This window comes from Notothenia rossii (assembly GCF_949606895.1).
Source record: "Notothenia rossii genome assembly, chromosome: 7".
Classification (NCBI taxonomy): Eukaryota; Metazoa; Chordata; class Actinopteri; order Perciformes; family Nototheniidae; genus Notothenia; species Notothenia rossii.
Genome location: NC_136905.1, coordinates 14,141,284 through 14,155,264, shown reverse-complemented (window position 1 = coordinate 14,155,264; position 13,981 = coordinate 14,141,284). Strand labels below are relative to the sequence as shown.

General features: G+C 38.9%; 1 protein-coding gene across 1 annotated transcript in view; it reads right to left on the bottom strand.

Moving 5' to 3' along the window:
- The window catches only part of gabbr1a (gamma-aminobutyric acid (GABA) B receptor, 1a), a 69,956-nt gene that overhangs the window by 16,715 nt on the left and 39,260 nt on the right, over positions 1 to 13,981 (bottom strand). The window contains exons 13-16 of the mRNA XM_079692354.1: positions 13,390 to 13,635; positions 11,605 to 11,668; positions 10,659 to 10,736; positions 2,779 to 2,929 (exon numbers count right to left, since the gene is read on the bottom strand). Coding sequence (XP_079548480.1) covers positions 2,779 to 2,929; positions 10,659 to 10,736; positions 11,605 to 11,668; positions 13,390 to 13,635 — 539 coding nt within the window. The remainder of the gene's footprint in view (positions 1 to 2,778; positions 2,930 to 10,658; positions 10,737 to 11,604; positions 11,669 to 13,389; positions 13,636 to 13,981) is intronic.

The window sequence follows — 13,981 nt, the reverse complement described above, 5'->3', positions numbered from 1 at the left end:
TCACTATTATTCCAAAAAAATCAGTTTAATGGATGTGTGATCATGTTTTGTCAAAGTTATTAAATGTACACTTAATCTTTCAGTTTCTCAGAAATACCCAAATAAAAAAAACTGGACTTATACTGGGTTACTGGACAGAAAGGTTACACCAAATGTATATCTGAAGTGTGAATTAAGCCGACAGACCAATTAAGTAAACAGTACAATATTTTCCAAAGAGGTTTTCGTGCATGGGCAAATATATTTGGAACATTTTATCAAGAACACAATGGAAAAAGTGAAGCACAGTATTTAAGGAAATGTACTTAGTTACGTTCCTCCACTGGGGACTTCTACCAAGTGTTTTATACATGCTGCTATAGAGAAAACCTCACTATTATAATACTCTCAAAGACTCCAGATTGGGGTGTTTTGATATTTTCTACACTTTATGATAACACCAAGGGAAGCAGTTTCCCTCTGGCCCTCAGCTCCAGCTCTTCCTGCAGCAGAAGGTGTGTCCTTTGGTTCTTTCATCCTGCTGACCTGCCATTGTGTTGCCCAAGGCCACACTGCTTATTTACTGCACAGCAACACTATGTACAGCCTGCATACAAACAAACATTAACACACACACACACACACACACACACACACACACACACACACACACACACACACACACACACACACACACACACACACACACACACACACACACACACACACACACACACACACACACACACACACACACACACACACACACACACACACACACACACACACACACACACACACACACACACACACACACACACACACACACACACTGGCCCCAATCCAACCTTTTGATACCTCAGAGAAACCTTTAATGCTGTTACACACCATGCATATGTGATGTTCAGTGCATTGCAGGAGATATTTTCTCATGTGGAGTGCTGCTTTCTTCCGCTTGTTTGCACCATGTCTAGTGGTTGCTTTGAATCCGAGCTAGAAGAATATTTTCCTCTTGCATGTTCATGTCTCTGGGAATTGAATATGTTTTGTGTTTGATCTTCAAGGACCAACATTGGGTCATGATGATGATGATGATGATGATGTTTTAGATCACTGTGAGATTTTCTGGGATCAAACTGAACTGTAGCTTCCCTGGACACATTAGAAGATCATATCAATTGGCATATTTATCAAATGGTTAATATTAATAGTGTTTTTGTCAAACCTTTGCTTAACCACACATGTTTGTATTGAAATCCAAAAATATGATTTATTTAGCAAAAACTGTTTTCCATGAGCCCTTACATGGAAACAAGACACATGGATATTTCTTCACAGTATTTTGGGATGTTTCTCATTTATTTTGCACATTTTGAGGTTGAAATTCTTAATAAAGCTCTCCAAAAACCAAAGGGAGCTGCATATTCAGAGGACAATTATTGAGCATTGCCATTTGATACAGGGCTATGATTAAAAACAACATCTATTGTTTTTCACTTTTCTTTGTTCCCAAAATTGTTATGTTTTTTTGTCTCTCACAAGGCAGTTGGCGGCAAAGTCTTTTTGTGAAAACAGCTTACAGAATACATTTGATTTGATCTGACTCATACTGTTTTGGCTGCTAAAATCAGCCCTCGTGAAACTGTTTCTGAAATATAATCAAAGCCAGAGGAAGGCCTGACTGGCACACCAAAGCCAGTCTGAGATCCCAAACGAAACAAACCTTTTCCAGCTTTAGGAAAAACTCCTGATAAGCTCGTGGACTTGTGGGACTTTAAATCCCTTTGACCTCAGTCAAACACAAAAATACTTTGTTAAAAAGAAATCAGAGATATGCTGCGGCGGGTTCACAGAAATATAATAAGCTTAGAAATCCGAGATGAAAAGGCAGTTTTTAAAGGAGGTCTATTTGCATTTGGTCTAGGGCTAAGCTTAAGCTATGACAACGATACCAGATGGAAAACGCCACACCCAGATAACTTTGGATTCACTGAACTCGAGAGTCAGCGATGCCTTTCAGCATTTACATTAACCCCAACAGAGGTGAGGTTCTCTGTTGAACAGGTGAATTCTTTTTTCACAGCTTACAAAAACTCCCATTCACACACGGAGCCTCCACAGTGACCTGCTCTGATGGAGCAGATGGGTGTTGATACAGGATGTTCTTCCCATTCACTGCTGCACAAACAGCTGACCTTGATGTAACAATGAAATACATTTAACCTCCGAGGCCCAACTTAGTTTATCTATCAATTTTCCTTTTCTCCAAAAATCCCTTTATTGATGACCTCGTTCTCTGAAGGACACATTTACTTTCACAATTCCTCGAAGCAGTCAACATGAAAGATATATTATAATATAACGATGAATAGGACAACATCTTTTTTTTTCAAAGATGTTTTCAACTTCATCTGCTGATCATTTTCTTGAGGAATTGGTTAAATGTTTGGTCAACAAAATATCAGAAGTCAGTTTACTGTAAGATACTCCTGACAAATTCTTAAAGCCCATTGCTTTAAAAATGTCTTATTTGTTCAGCCAACAGTTTAAAAGGCAAATATATTAAATCTACTTTATTGTAAGACCAAGAAAAGCAAAAGATTATCACATTTGAAAAGATAAAATCACTGTTTGGGAGTTTTGCTTAAAAATCGACGATTCATTGATTCTCCAAATGTTCCTTTTCTGTCCATTGACTATTCACTAGCTGACACACTTATAGCCCCAATGAATGAGAGAACTACAGCTGACCATTGGGGCTGTGATTTAAACAATAATATGTCCTGTTAGTCAACTCACCGGACGTTTCCGTTGTAGATGTTGAAGGTCAGACAGACGATGCCGAACAGGATGCCGAGGCCAGCGAAAACGGACAAAGCTGCAAACAGCTTCTGGGACAAATAGCGGTACTCTTCGATCACCACTGTCCGATCGGCCGGAGGTCCAGCACCTGAAAGAAAAGAGAGATAATTAGACAACTGCACTACGTTTCAGTGACATATATGGAATTTTTTATAGAACACATTAAGAATTTTGAAGCTTTTCAATATTGAACATATGCTCTGCTAATTAAGTATGATCTATTACAGATAAATCTAGAAAAAGCATGAAGTAGTTAAAAGTAGCTCCACCTTGACCAACAACGACATTGAAGTACCGCTCACATATTAATACAACAATTACAATGACTCCAATTATATAACATTAATACATTTAACAGTAGACACTTTTTTGTTGCTAATACATCGACACTTCCACTGAAGTGACATTTCAACAACTTTTACTTTGAATGGAGTATTTTTACACTGGTATTGTTATTTCACTGAAGTCAATAGTGTGCATATTTCCTTCACCACTGGTCCAGTTCAGTAGATAACATACACATGTACACAGACAGCGGGTTAGCTTCAGTACATAAACTCCAAAACGTCCATGCAATATTGGTAAGGCTGAAGCACAGCCAATATACAGCCATGCCAATGCTAATTTGGTGACTACAGTAAAGTTGTAAGCAAATAGAAACCTTTGGTGTTAATTAAGAGTAAAAAGTGTGTGTGTGTTTATGTGAACGACCCCCTTAGTTATGCTTGTGCTGCTTTTGGATTCCTCAGCGAGAAGAGTTCAAAGAGTGGCAGATGGACAGGGAGCCTCGGTTCACCCTCAACAGCCTCCGACTGTCCGTCTGCTAAATCTAGGACTGATTTGTGTGTGTGTGTGTGTGTGTGTGTGTGTGTGTGTGTGTGTGTGTGTGTGTGTGTGTGTGTGTGTGTGTGTGTGTGTCCATGTGTGCACTCCTGAATGTGCCAATAAGGACTGTGCCTGTATATATACCGTATTCACAATAAGCACCTATACAGTAATAAGCATGAATGCTCAAGAGTGAGTGCATGGGGACATTTATGTGTGCAAACAAGATTCAAGGCTTTTATTGTCATTTGTACATAGCTACAGTGTAGTTATGTCAATGACTTAGGTGAGAGGCTCCTCCAACAGTGCAACACAATAAAACTGATGAAATAGTACAAGCAAATACAAATAAAATAGAATAGAAATAGTGCAGAACAGTCCATATACAAGTCATTGGAATATGATATATTAGATCAATTGTTTTTGTAAGTTGCAAACAGATGAATGTTATGGATGTTGTTTCAAAAGTTCAGGTGTTTAACAGTCTTATGGCCTGTGGAATGAATGAATCTACAGTATGATTAAGTGTGTGTGTGTGTGTGTGTGTGTGCGTGTGTGTGTGTGTATGTGTGTGTGTGTGTGTGTGTGTGTGTGTGTGTGTGTGTGTGAGTCTGTGTGTGTGTGTGTGTGTGTGTGTGTGTGTGTGTGTGTGTGTGTGTGTGTGTGTGTGTGTGTGTGTGTGTGTGTGTGTGTGTGTGTGTGTGTGTGTGTGTGTGTGTGTGTGTGTGTGTGAGAGAGATTGAAATAGAGGGTGACAGAGTGTTTGTCTGCATGTCAGGGGGGAAGCAGAGTAGGAGTGTCAGCCTGGCGTGAAGCTGATGCGTCAGATGTCAGAGGGAAGTGTCGGGGTGTCGTCCCCTCGGGGGTCGCAGTGTCAAACCAACACTCCCATCATGCTCTCTGTTTAGATCATTGTCACTGTCGTCACACCACCGTCGTGTGTGTTGTTTCAGCTGAGGTATGACGACATAAAATAGCTCTGCAGGGTTTACAGATTTCCATTTTAAACTTTGTAAAGACCTTTTTAATGCCACATCTACAGCAATTTATTTCAGGATCATGCTTGCCAACGTATGACCCTGAAACCGGTATTAAATTAGAGTCTGATGGAAATCCAGTAGGAAACATATGGCCTAGAATTATTAATCAGTATGTCACATTTCTGAGTATTCTGTATAAATTACAATTATTTCCTGAATTCAACAGTTGCATATTATGAAACGATTAACTTTATTGTTAGTAGAACTACTATATGCCAGACAAAACTCAATATTTTGGAAACTAAACATAAGTCTTTTTAAAGAGGCCCTTTTATGCTTCCATAACATATATGACATCACTACGTAACACTTCTATTGGCTAGCGCTTCAACACCTTGTATGTATAGGCTAAGGGGCGGGAAATCTCCAAGCAGTTGGCTGATCATAGCAAAGCAAGCCAGCTAACCAATCAGAGCACACTGGGCTCTGGTTTCAGACAGAGTGAGGTGCTGCAGCACAGGCAGCATGAGAAAAATAACACACTTTTTGAACATTAAAGCATGGAAACATGTCACAGTAGAGGGACAAAATACCAATATTAACTTGAAAAGAGCACAATAGGGCACCTTTAAGACTTTTCAAGACCTGCAGATATGCTACAACGTAAGCGTTCCACCTTTTTCACGTGACATAAAGAAGATGTTGTATATGAAAATGTTTGTCCATCTGTGCAATTTGCAGCATATCTCCTATACGAGCAACATGAAAGGATTCAGTTCCACAAATGTGCAGTGACCATACTCGTCACATATATGTGTTTTACAAAGGTAGCATTAAACGTGACAGATGCTGCCAGTGATTTGAGAAAAACAGGAAAGGAGAGCACTTAAAGGGCCAAAATGAAGCAAGAATTTACAAACAATGCTCTAGAGATGAGAAGAAAATTATAACAATGCTGTCTGATAAATAAACATACAACCCTGCAAACATTAATTTAATATTTCTTTTTTTCGGCCTTCCTCAAAGCTCTTTTCCCACAAGCTATTAACCTGCAAATCAACAACTGTCTCATAAATATCCAACCCAGTCTCACAAAAAAACGTGTAATAACTACTTTGGTCCACAACTTGGGACGCAGTATTTCTACAAAAACGCCTCTGAAATTGTCAGATCCCTAAAAAAAATTTCACCATTCATTTCCAATGGCTGGCATCTATGTCATGTGATCTTCAAATTTCTCCATGCAGAAAAAAAGAACATGGCCGACATTCGTTTTATTCTCGGTGGAAAATGCCTATTTTAAGGTTAGTTTGGCCATTAAAATGCGTTTTGATGTCATTTGATGCGAGAAATATGAGTTGTTATTTCAGTCTCTACTGGGAATTGTAGTTTTAAAAGATGTTTTCGTATTTCCCATAATAAGAAGTTGCCAGTATTAAACTGTGTACATCCCTGGAGGTTTAGGGGATAGGAACACTCAAATTTAAAACATATAATTAATAAATGGGTGAAAATTGCTTGTGCCCATAATGGGCAGCATTAATACCCACATGCCAGCTAAGGTCAGAAGAGCTTTATTTAACAGCTGGTCTTATGTTTGTGACCCCTCCTGTTGTTAATTGATAAGCCTGAAACATGCACTTGTCAAGGTTCAGAGGCAAATTTTGCAAATATGGCAGTAGCCATCGATCATCTTAAGATAAGATATACTTTATTGATCCCAAGTTGGAATCAGCATGTGCAACAGTTGTAAATATGCAGTGGTGTTTATTTGTAAATCATTTAATATAATCACACAAATTCTATGTTTTATATTTAATAATTCTGTGTTCTTTATTTATTGATTGTTCAACACCTGACAAGGTCGGAGATGAAAAACTTGGGTCGCAGGTTCCTCAACAGTGCATTACAAGACATCTATCAATATGTGTGTATACCTCCACCATTAAACTGTCATATTCTGCACATTTCTTATACTATCTACATACATCTTATAAGAGTATAATACATATGCATAATATCAGTTAAAATAAGTGCTTCAACATAACATTGCTGGAGGTATACACACATATTGATAGATGTCATGTAATGCACTGTTGAGGAACCTGCGACCCAAGTTTTTCATTCAATGCATAACTACACCGTAGTTGTGTATAATATGATATGTCAATAAACCTTAGAAAATCTTTTAATCTTGAAAGGGATATGCAAAATAGTCATTATATACAGTCTTTAATTAACTATTAGTAGAGAATAACGAGTAATGAATATACTTTATAGGGATCCTATTAATATCTAATAATAAAAATAATGAAATTCAATAACATGCTTTAACCACTAGGTGTCCCTTTATATCAGCTGTGCACCGTTATGGTGTAAATAGTAAATACAGCCTATCTACCAATTGGATCAAAGATAAAAGTCAGCCGAATTAGCGTTGATACTGCGAGGAGACGTATTGTGTGAAAAGAAATGTAAGATGTTGTTTAATTGCTGATATATTTATGATCCACGTCACGTTTTCAGTGTTGATGGCAGTTCCTCATGTTTGTCTAGAAGTCTTCTCATCAGGGTTCTATAAATAGAGAACTACGGCAGATATGTAATATTTAATGCAGCCGAACCGTGTATTACAATGCCGTTATGTGATGACTTTCAAAGAGAAAAGCAAGCACACTAGGAATAAAGTTTTTTTTTTTTTTTTTAAATGTTTTCGGTCTGTTTCCGGTATTTGTTTATGACGATGTGATGTGAGATGTGAGACTGGGTTGGAGAATCGCACAGGGGAAAATAACGTATCTATGCCACCATTTTAGATGCGGATTTTGTTAAACTAATATGTTTGCGCTGTGGACCAACACTATAAATGGACGGGGAAGGGGGTAGCAATAAAGATAACACCATTAAACAGTTACACAACATAACAGAAATAATATAGATAGCAGCGTCCCTATAGCAATCACCTTGGTAACAATGAAAACGTTGAATGGACACAATTTCCTGAAGTAATCTTCGTAATAACTAGCAAACTAAAGATCATGTGCATCCACTGCACACATAATCTGAAATAACAACTCATATTTCTTGCATCAAATGACATCAAAACGCATTTTAATGGCCAAACTAACCTTAAAATAGGCGTTTTCCATCGAGAATAAAACGAATGTCGGCCATGTTTTTTTTCTGCAGGGAGAAATTTGAAGATCACGTGACATAGACGCCAGCCATTGGAAATGAATGGTGAAAAAAAACGTTTTTGTAGAAATACTACGTCCCAAGTTGTGGACCAACGTAGTTATTACACGTTTTTTTGTGAGACTTGGTTGAAATATCCCATGTTTTTAATCTCGCTTTTCTAAAGTCTATAACCTTGCTTTTATTAAATATGACTAAAAGCTGTGTTATTTAGTTTAATGTTATTTAAATCGCATTCTTTTTATTCTCTCCTGTTTAATTGTATTGTTTCGTGTGCCCCCTTTGAATTCAGCTGGTTAGCACATCATTTAACATAAAGCCCACTTTTATTACTATAATGATATGCATTAAAGTGAATGCTACGCACAGAATATGTGAATGAATTAGTGCACAGCATGAAACAGCATAACTAATACTGCGTGTGTGTTCATATGTGTGTGCATTTGTCCACGGTCCATTCAGTCGACGCGCAGCACTATTTAAACCCTCCTCCGTCCTTGATCAAGGAATCAGGACAGGGTGTTGCCATGGAGACCCAGCTCTATAACAGTTGCCACAGCGATTAGAAGAAGAGCTGAGCTGAAGTGGTTGTTAGGGCGACCGTGGAGTGAGAGTGAGAAAAGGAGGTAAGGGAGACGCCTGGTAAACACGCAGGAAAACAAGTGGCGGGGTGAAGTTGAGAAAAAACCCCTGTGTACTCCAGCCTGTCAGCTTGGAGCAAATCAAGCGCGCCCCAACTGTCGAAGAAACGTACCCCAACTGACAGAAAGCAGGAAATTACTCATTTCCTCTCAACGGGTAGATGTCAGATGAATGTGTCTTTGTTTGGTAAACAGCATCAGATCAAATCATGCTCCAATGTATTGAAGTCCATTTACTCAAATATTGTAATTAAGTAATCAAATTGAGTATTTTTATTTGATGCTTCTTTATACTACTGCACTTCAATTTGGAAGACTTAGACTAAATTAGTTACTATTTAGTTTACAAATTAGAATTATTAGTAGTTAATTCAATATATAAATAAACAAATAAATAATATAATTATAGGTTAAGATGTGAGCGGTAGAATATAATTCAAAGTCCCTGCACCTTTAGCAGCTGTAATGAACACATTAACGCAGCAATAGTTATACTCCAGTAATTTCATATATATGATTAGAAAATGGGACATTTTGCACAATAGGTGCTTTTACTTTTGGTACTTGAGTATATTTTAATGTCAATACTTTTGTACTTTTACTTAAGTAAGACTTAAAATGCAGCACTTTTACTTGTAACGGAGTATTTTTAAACAGATATTTTATTTATTTTAAGTAAAAGTAGAGTACTTCTTCCACCTCTGGAAGCACGGCAACACAACCCGTCTCTGATAGGTAGGAGAGCCAGTCGGTTTCTATCCAGGTGTTGTTAACTGGGCTAACACAGAGCCTGTCACGTTGCAACACGGCAAACTGATGGAGGACATGTTTCCTGTGTGCATACAGGTCACCCATCCCTCGCCACCGATGCTGACCTGGAATCACTACCTCTACTGGGTTAAGTTAAAGCTTGGCAACTGATCGTTTCTTTAAAGGCCTAAAAAAAGGCGGCTCTCTACGGACCACTGAGGCGTACAGGATTGATTAGTGGCAAAGTCTGTCCAGGCACAAGTATGTCACCTCTCCAGGGAGGGACGGACCAGTAAACAACCACAGAATTGGTCTTGGTGTCTGAGCAAAATCAGCAGTAAAAGGTTTTCACAGAAAACTAGAATACAGGCAGCAGGAGTTAGAAGAGAAGGTTTGTGTGACCTGGGCTCCAGCCTTTTCAGCAGAATGGCGTAAAAGCAAACTCTTATTCTGGTTTTGAGGCTTAAGGCGATGAGAGAGAGACTTGAGGCAAAGGTGAAAAAAACAAGAGCATGCCGGTGTTTTATAAACGATGGGCATTTATTGTATTTGACCCGTTGGCTTGGCCCACTTACCAACTCGGTCAGCCGTCGTTGCGCAGCGGCGGCTGTGACACACAGCTCAAGGAGGCAACTCTACTTGAATAACCTTAGCAAACAATTGCTGCAATTTGCCTCATGCTTGCACTCTTTCTCACTCATAACTCAAATCCAAGCCCACAGAAACATTCTAACCAAAGGCATCTCCATTTTATTGAGTGTGACTTGAGGATATCATTATTTCCAATGTCCATCACAAATAAGTGTATATAAATCTGCCAAGAAATCTGAAACAAAAGGCACTCTTTATGTCCCAGAACTTGGCTGAAAATCATCTCTTATTTACAGTTTTGTTAAGAAACCCAGTGATAGTTGTTGGTACATCCATGGGTACATTCCAAACAGGTACAGCTTACAGCTAATTCGTAATACTTTTAAAAGGTAAAACAATTTTGTAGCCAACAGTTTACTAACTGGGAGAGGTCAGTGTTAGGAAGGCTGAGTTATCTTGATTTTGTCTGCGGTTGAACCCACAATGTCAGACATTGAAAACTCCTGGCTTAGTCAAACCTAATTCTGCCCTGTTTGATAACCGAGCTTCTGCTGCACCAACACTTAAACACATGTTGGAGAGTGGGAGTGTGGGCGGCTCCCTTTGGGCGAGCATCAGCTTCAAAATAACTAGCTTCAACCAATCTAGCGGTTAGAAAGAAATCCGGCATGATTATATGTATTTTACACAGTTAGGAAGCTAAATCAAGCCGCACCGAGGAGGTCTAATGTCAAAGCACAAAAGATGTGACTCTGTTGACTCACAGCCTGACACACAGGATACAAACACAGACGCAGGAAGCTGAGTGAAGACAGTGTCATGATCTCCATCTTACCTATCCAAACATCATTGCCAAACCAGGAGAGGTTCTTCTGGGAGCTGTCATAGTAACTGATCTTCTTGTAACTGCCTCCTAGATGAGGAAAAAAAGGAAAAAAATAGAGTGAAAGAATGAAAGGAAGGACACAACATCACGGAAAGAAAGAAAGCTTAATTAGTATTGCTTGTGTAATTAATTTCCTCCCCTGGATCGTGATCCCTATACAACTTGACATAACTACTCTATTCATAAACCACTATTTAGCTATTATTGTATTATTCCTGTGCTTTCACATTAATGGTTTGCGTGGGTACAGGAAATAAACACAATGAACTGAAAAGAAATGAGGAATGAAAAGCTGCATAAAGAAGGACAAACAAAGAAGTACCAAGGGGAGAAGAAGGAGGAAAGAGAAGAAAAAAGGAGCTTATGTGGCAGTCTTGACCAGGAATACTGATGAGGTCCCCGAGTGGCTCAGGGATGCAAGTCAGGTCGTCTCATTGTGGATGTCAAATTACCTAGACACCACAACAGGAAATATGAGACAGAGTGTGAGGGGAAAGGGGCAGGATTATAAATCCTCATCCTTTAGGACGCCAAAGGGAACAGAGGTAGAAAATAATCCTCACCCTTATCCTGTGCGGGGAAACTCATTAACTCACTGGTGACAAATAGGATGCCAGTTCAGGAAACGGCTTAAAACTGAGGTTTGTGGCCAATTAGAGTTAAGCCTTGAGTCAACAAAATCCTGCATCAGACCATTCGCATGTTCAATTATAGGATATTGAGACCAATCTCACAGAAGCCCGCAACAATCCCTCACCGAAAAAAGAGGCTTTGCTCTGAAATGAGCAACAATCGATACATAAGGGAAACACTCAGCTGTGATGTTTTCTTTAAATTAATAAGTGACATTGTTTACTTCAAAACAACATCTGTGGGAGGACAGTGAGTGTTTTACCTTGCAGTTGCTCGATAAGAGTCATCGCCATCCTGGATCCCTGGGCGTCAAACACCACTTGGCCCTGAGACACAGAAGAGAGGAAGTGTTGTTTTTGCTGAAAATGATTAAACTACTTCCTTGAAGGAATAGTTTGACATTTTGATAAATACACTTACAGGCAAATTCACAAGAGTTGAATTGCAGCCGCTGATAGGTCCAAGAAAGGCAAACACTATCTGCTCTTATCTCAAGGTCCAAATCAAATATATTGTGGTAATGGTACTACTGCATAAACACTGCCATACAATGAATAGAAATGTTCCCTTTTTTTGAGTGTGATTGCAATTATCCATGTGGCGAAGCATAAATGTTGCCTTTGTGCCAAGAGCATGGTGGGCATGTCATAAAAAAACTGAAATGTTTAGACCGCAAGCTACAGGTCCTGACAGACGAGGCGCAGGCTTTGAATTAAAATACGACAGAGATAAACCATATTTAGGATTTAATATCCCAGTCTGTCAGTGCTGCTGGTGTTTTTTTATCCGTACACCTTAGGATTGTAAAAGAAGATGGCATAATTTGAAGCAAAGAACAAAAGAAAGTCAGGGCGTGACACCCCTTATAAACGTGCTTCAGGTACCACCGACTCTAAGTGTTTTCAGTGATACTGCAAGGGCTTATATGTGCTGATCTTTGTGAATTTTTGTTTTTCCAATAATGCTCATTTGCATAGAATGGGACCAATCTTGCACCAGATGTATACATTAGCTTATTTATATACGTGAAAAAGATGCATTATGCTTGGCGGCACAGTCAGGGGTACGTTTCACTTTGCTTCGAGGATTATACGATTTCCTTTCGTCCTTTTTATTCACATTTAGATTCCAAGAAAGGCCACACAAATTAACTTCTGAATTGCTCAAGGACTGGAAACACTTGCTTTGGTTGGTAACAGCTAAATATATGGTAATAAATATAATCTTTTGTAAAATGGTATATTCTTAACAACATTTTTGATGTGTTTTTATCTCCTAATATATAAGTTTATATAACCTGGATAGAGTGTTTGCCTGTTTTCAACCTGTTGGATCATCTGACAGTGTATCCACTTCATTCACACCTCACTGTAGCAATTTTGCAGTGTTCCTATTTGTAACCATTAACAGAAATGATGGATAGAAATAAGTGGTAAATTGTCTTTAACATATTTGTTCTCTTTAGAGAATGTGGAATCTAATGCAACACACTACAACAGCTCAGCCACAACTTAACAAAGAGAGGTGTCAATTTATACTATAAGTCTTTTATTGAGGTTGTAATGTAGTTTGCAGTGGTGATGAACTGGACTGCATTATATTGACAGGTGCATATCATTTTTGTCATGCTCTATTTAACAAAACATGGGGGAGGAAAGATGTCCAGAAACAGTTTTCAGTATAATGCAGTGCACTGCAATACAACTGAGAACTAAGACTTAAGATATAAACAGATAGTTGAAAATTACAAAAACAGACAATCAGAAGCTTTTTATAAGCAGAATGTGAGTAAGAGCTGCTGGATTGCAGTAGATGTCACAGTCTTGCTAATGAGGTGTACAGGGAATGCATGTGAACAGTTATTAGTACATTAATTACACTATATTCAACTATTTACATCCTGAAATAGTGTACACTCGGGTCCTTTTATCCCAAGGACTATTTCTAAACACTGCATATTGATGTATAATAAATAAATTAACAGGAGCAAGAAAACATAATTTTTTTATTATCTATAATTCTTTTTTTAATCATCTTTCTCACTTACCGAAACACCTTCGAAGGAGCTGGTGTTGAGGGCCCTGTAGATCTCGGAGGTGATGTCATGGTTGTTGTAGTTGAAATCCTCCAGTCGTCGACCCTTAGCCTTCAGGGGGGCCACGGTCTTATTGAGGGCGAGGGCCAGAGCCCACACTGCATCGTAGGCGAGAGGAGCCTCCTGAAACCCCCCGGTGTCCTCTGGGTTCTTTCCACCGAGACGAGACATCAGAGCGGCGATAAACTCCTGCGACGTCTGGAAGAGACATGACAGGAAGAAGATCACAGAGAACTCTTTCCTAAGAAATGCAAAGCTTCAAACAAGACAACAAAGTGTCTATGAGGCCTAATCAATGGCAAAGAAGAGGAGAATGTAAAAGGAAATCAGTTGTGGATGATCTGGAGGATTTATGGGGTAACGCCTACATGAATCCACACTTTCCCGATTAAAGTGGGTTATTTTGTACAAGAAATCGTCTTAAAACCTCAGGGTTTCCTCCAATTTTGGCAACCGCGGGCATACCCGCCAGGCATAAGTCGACCCCCCACTAGGCCTAAGCATCTTATTACTTATCAACGTATATTGAAGATGTTAAAGTTTG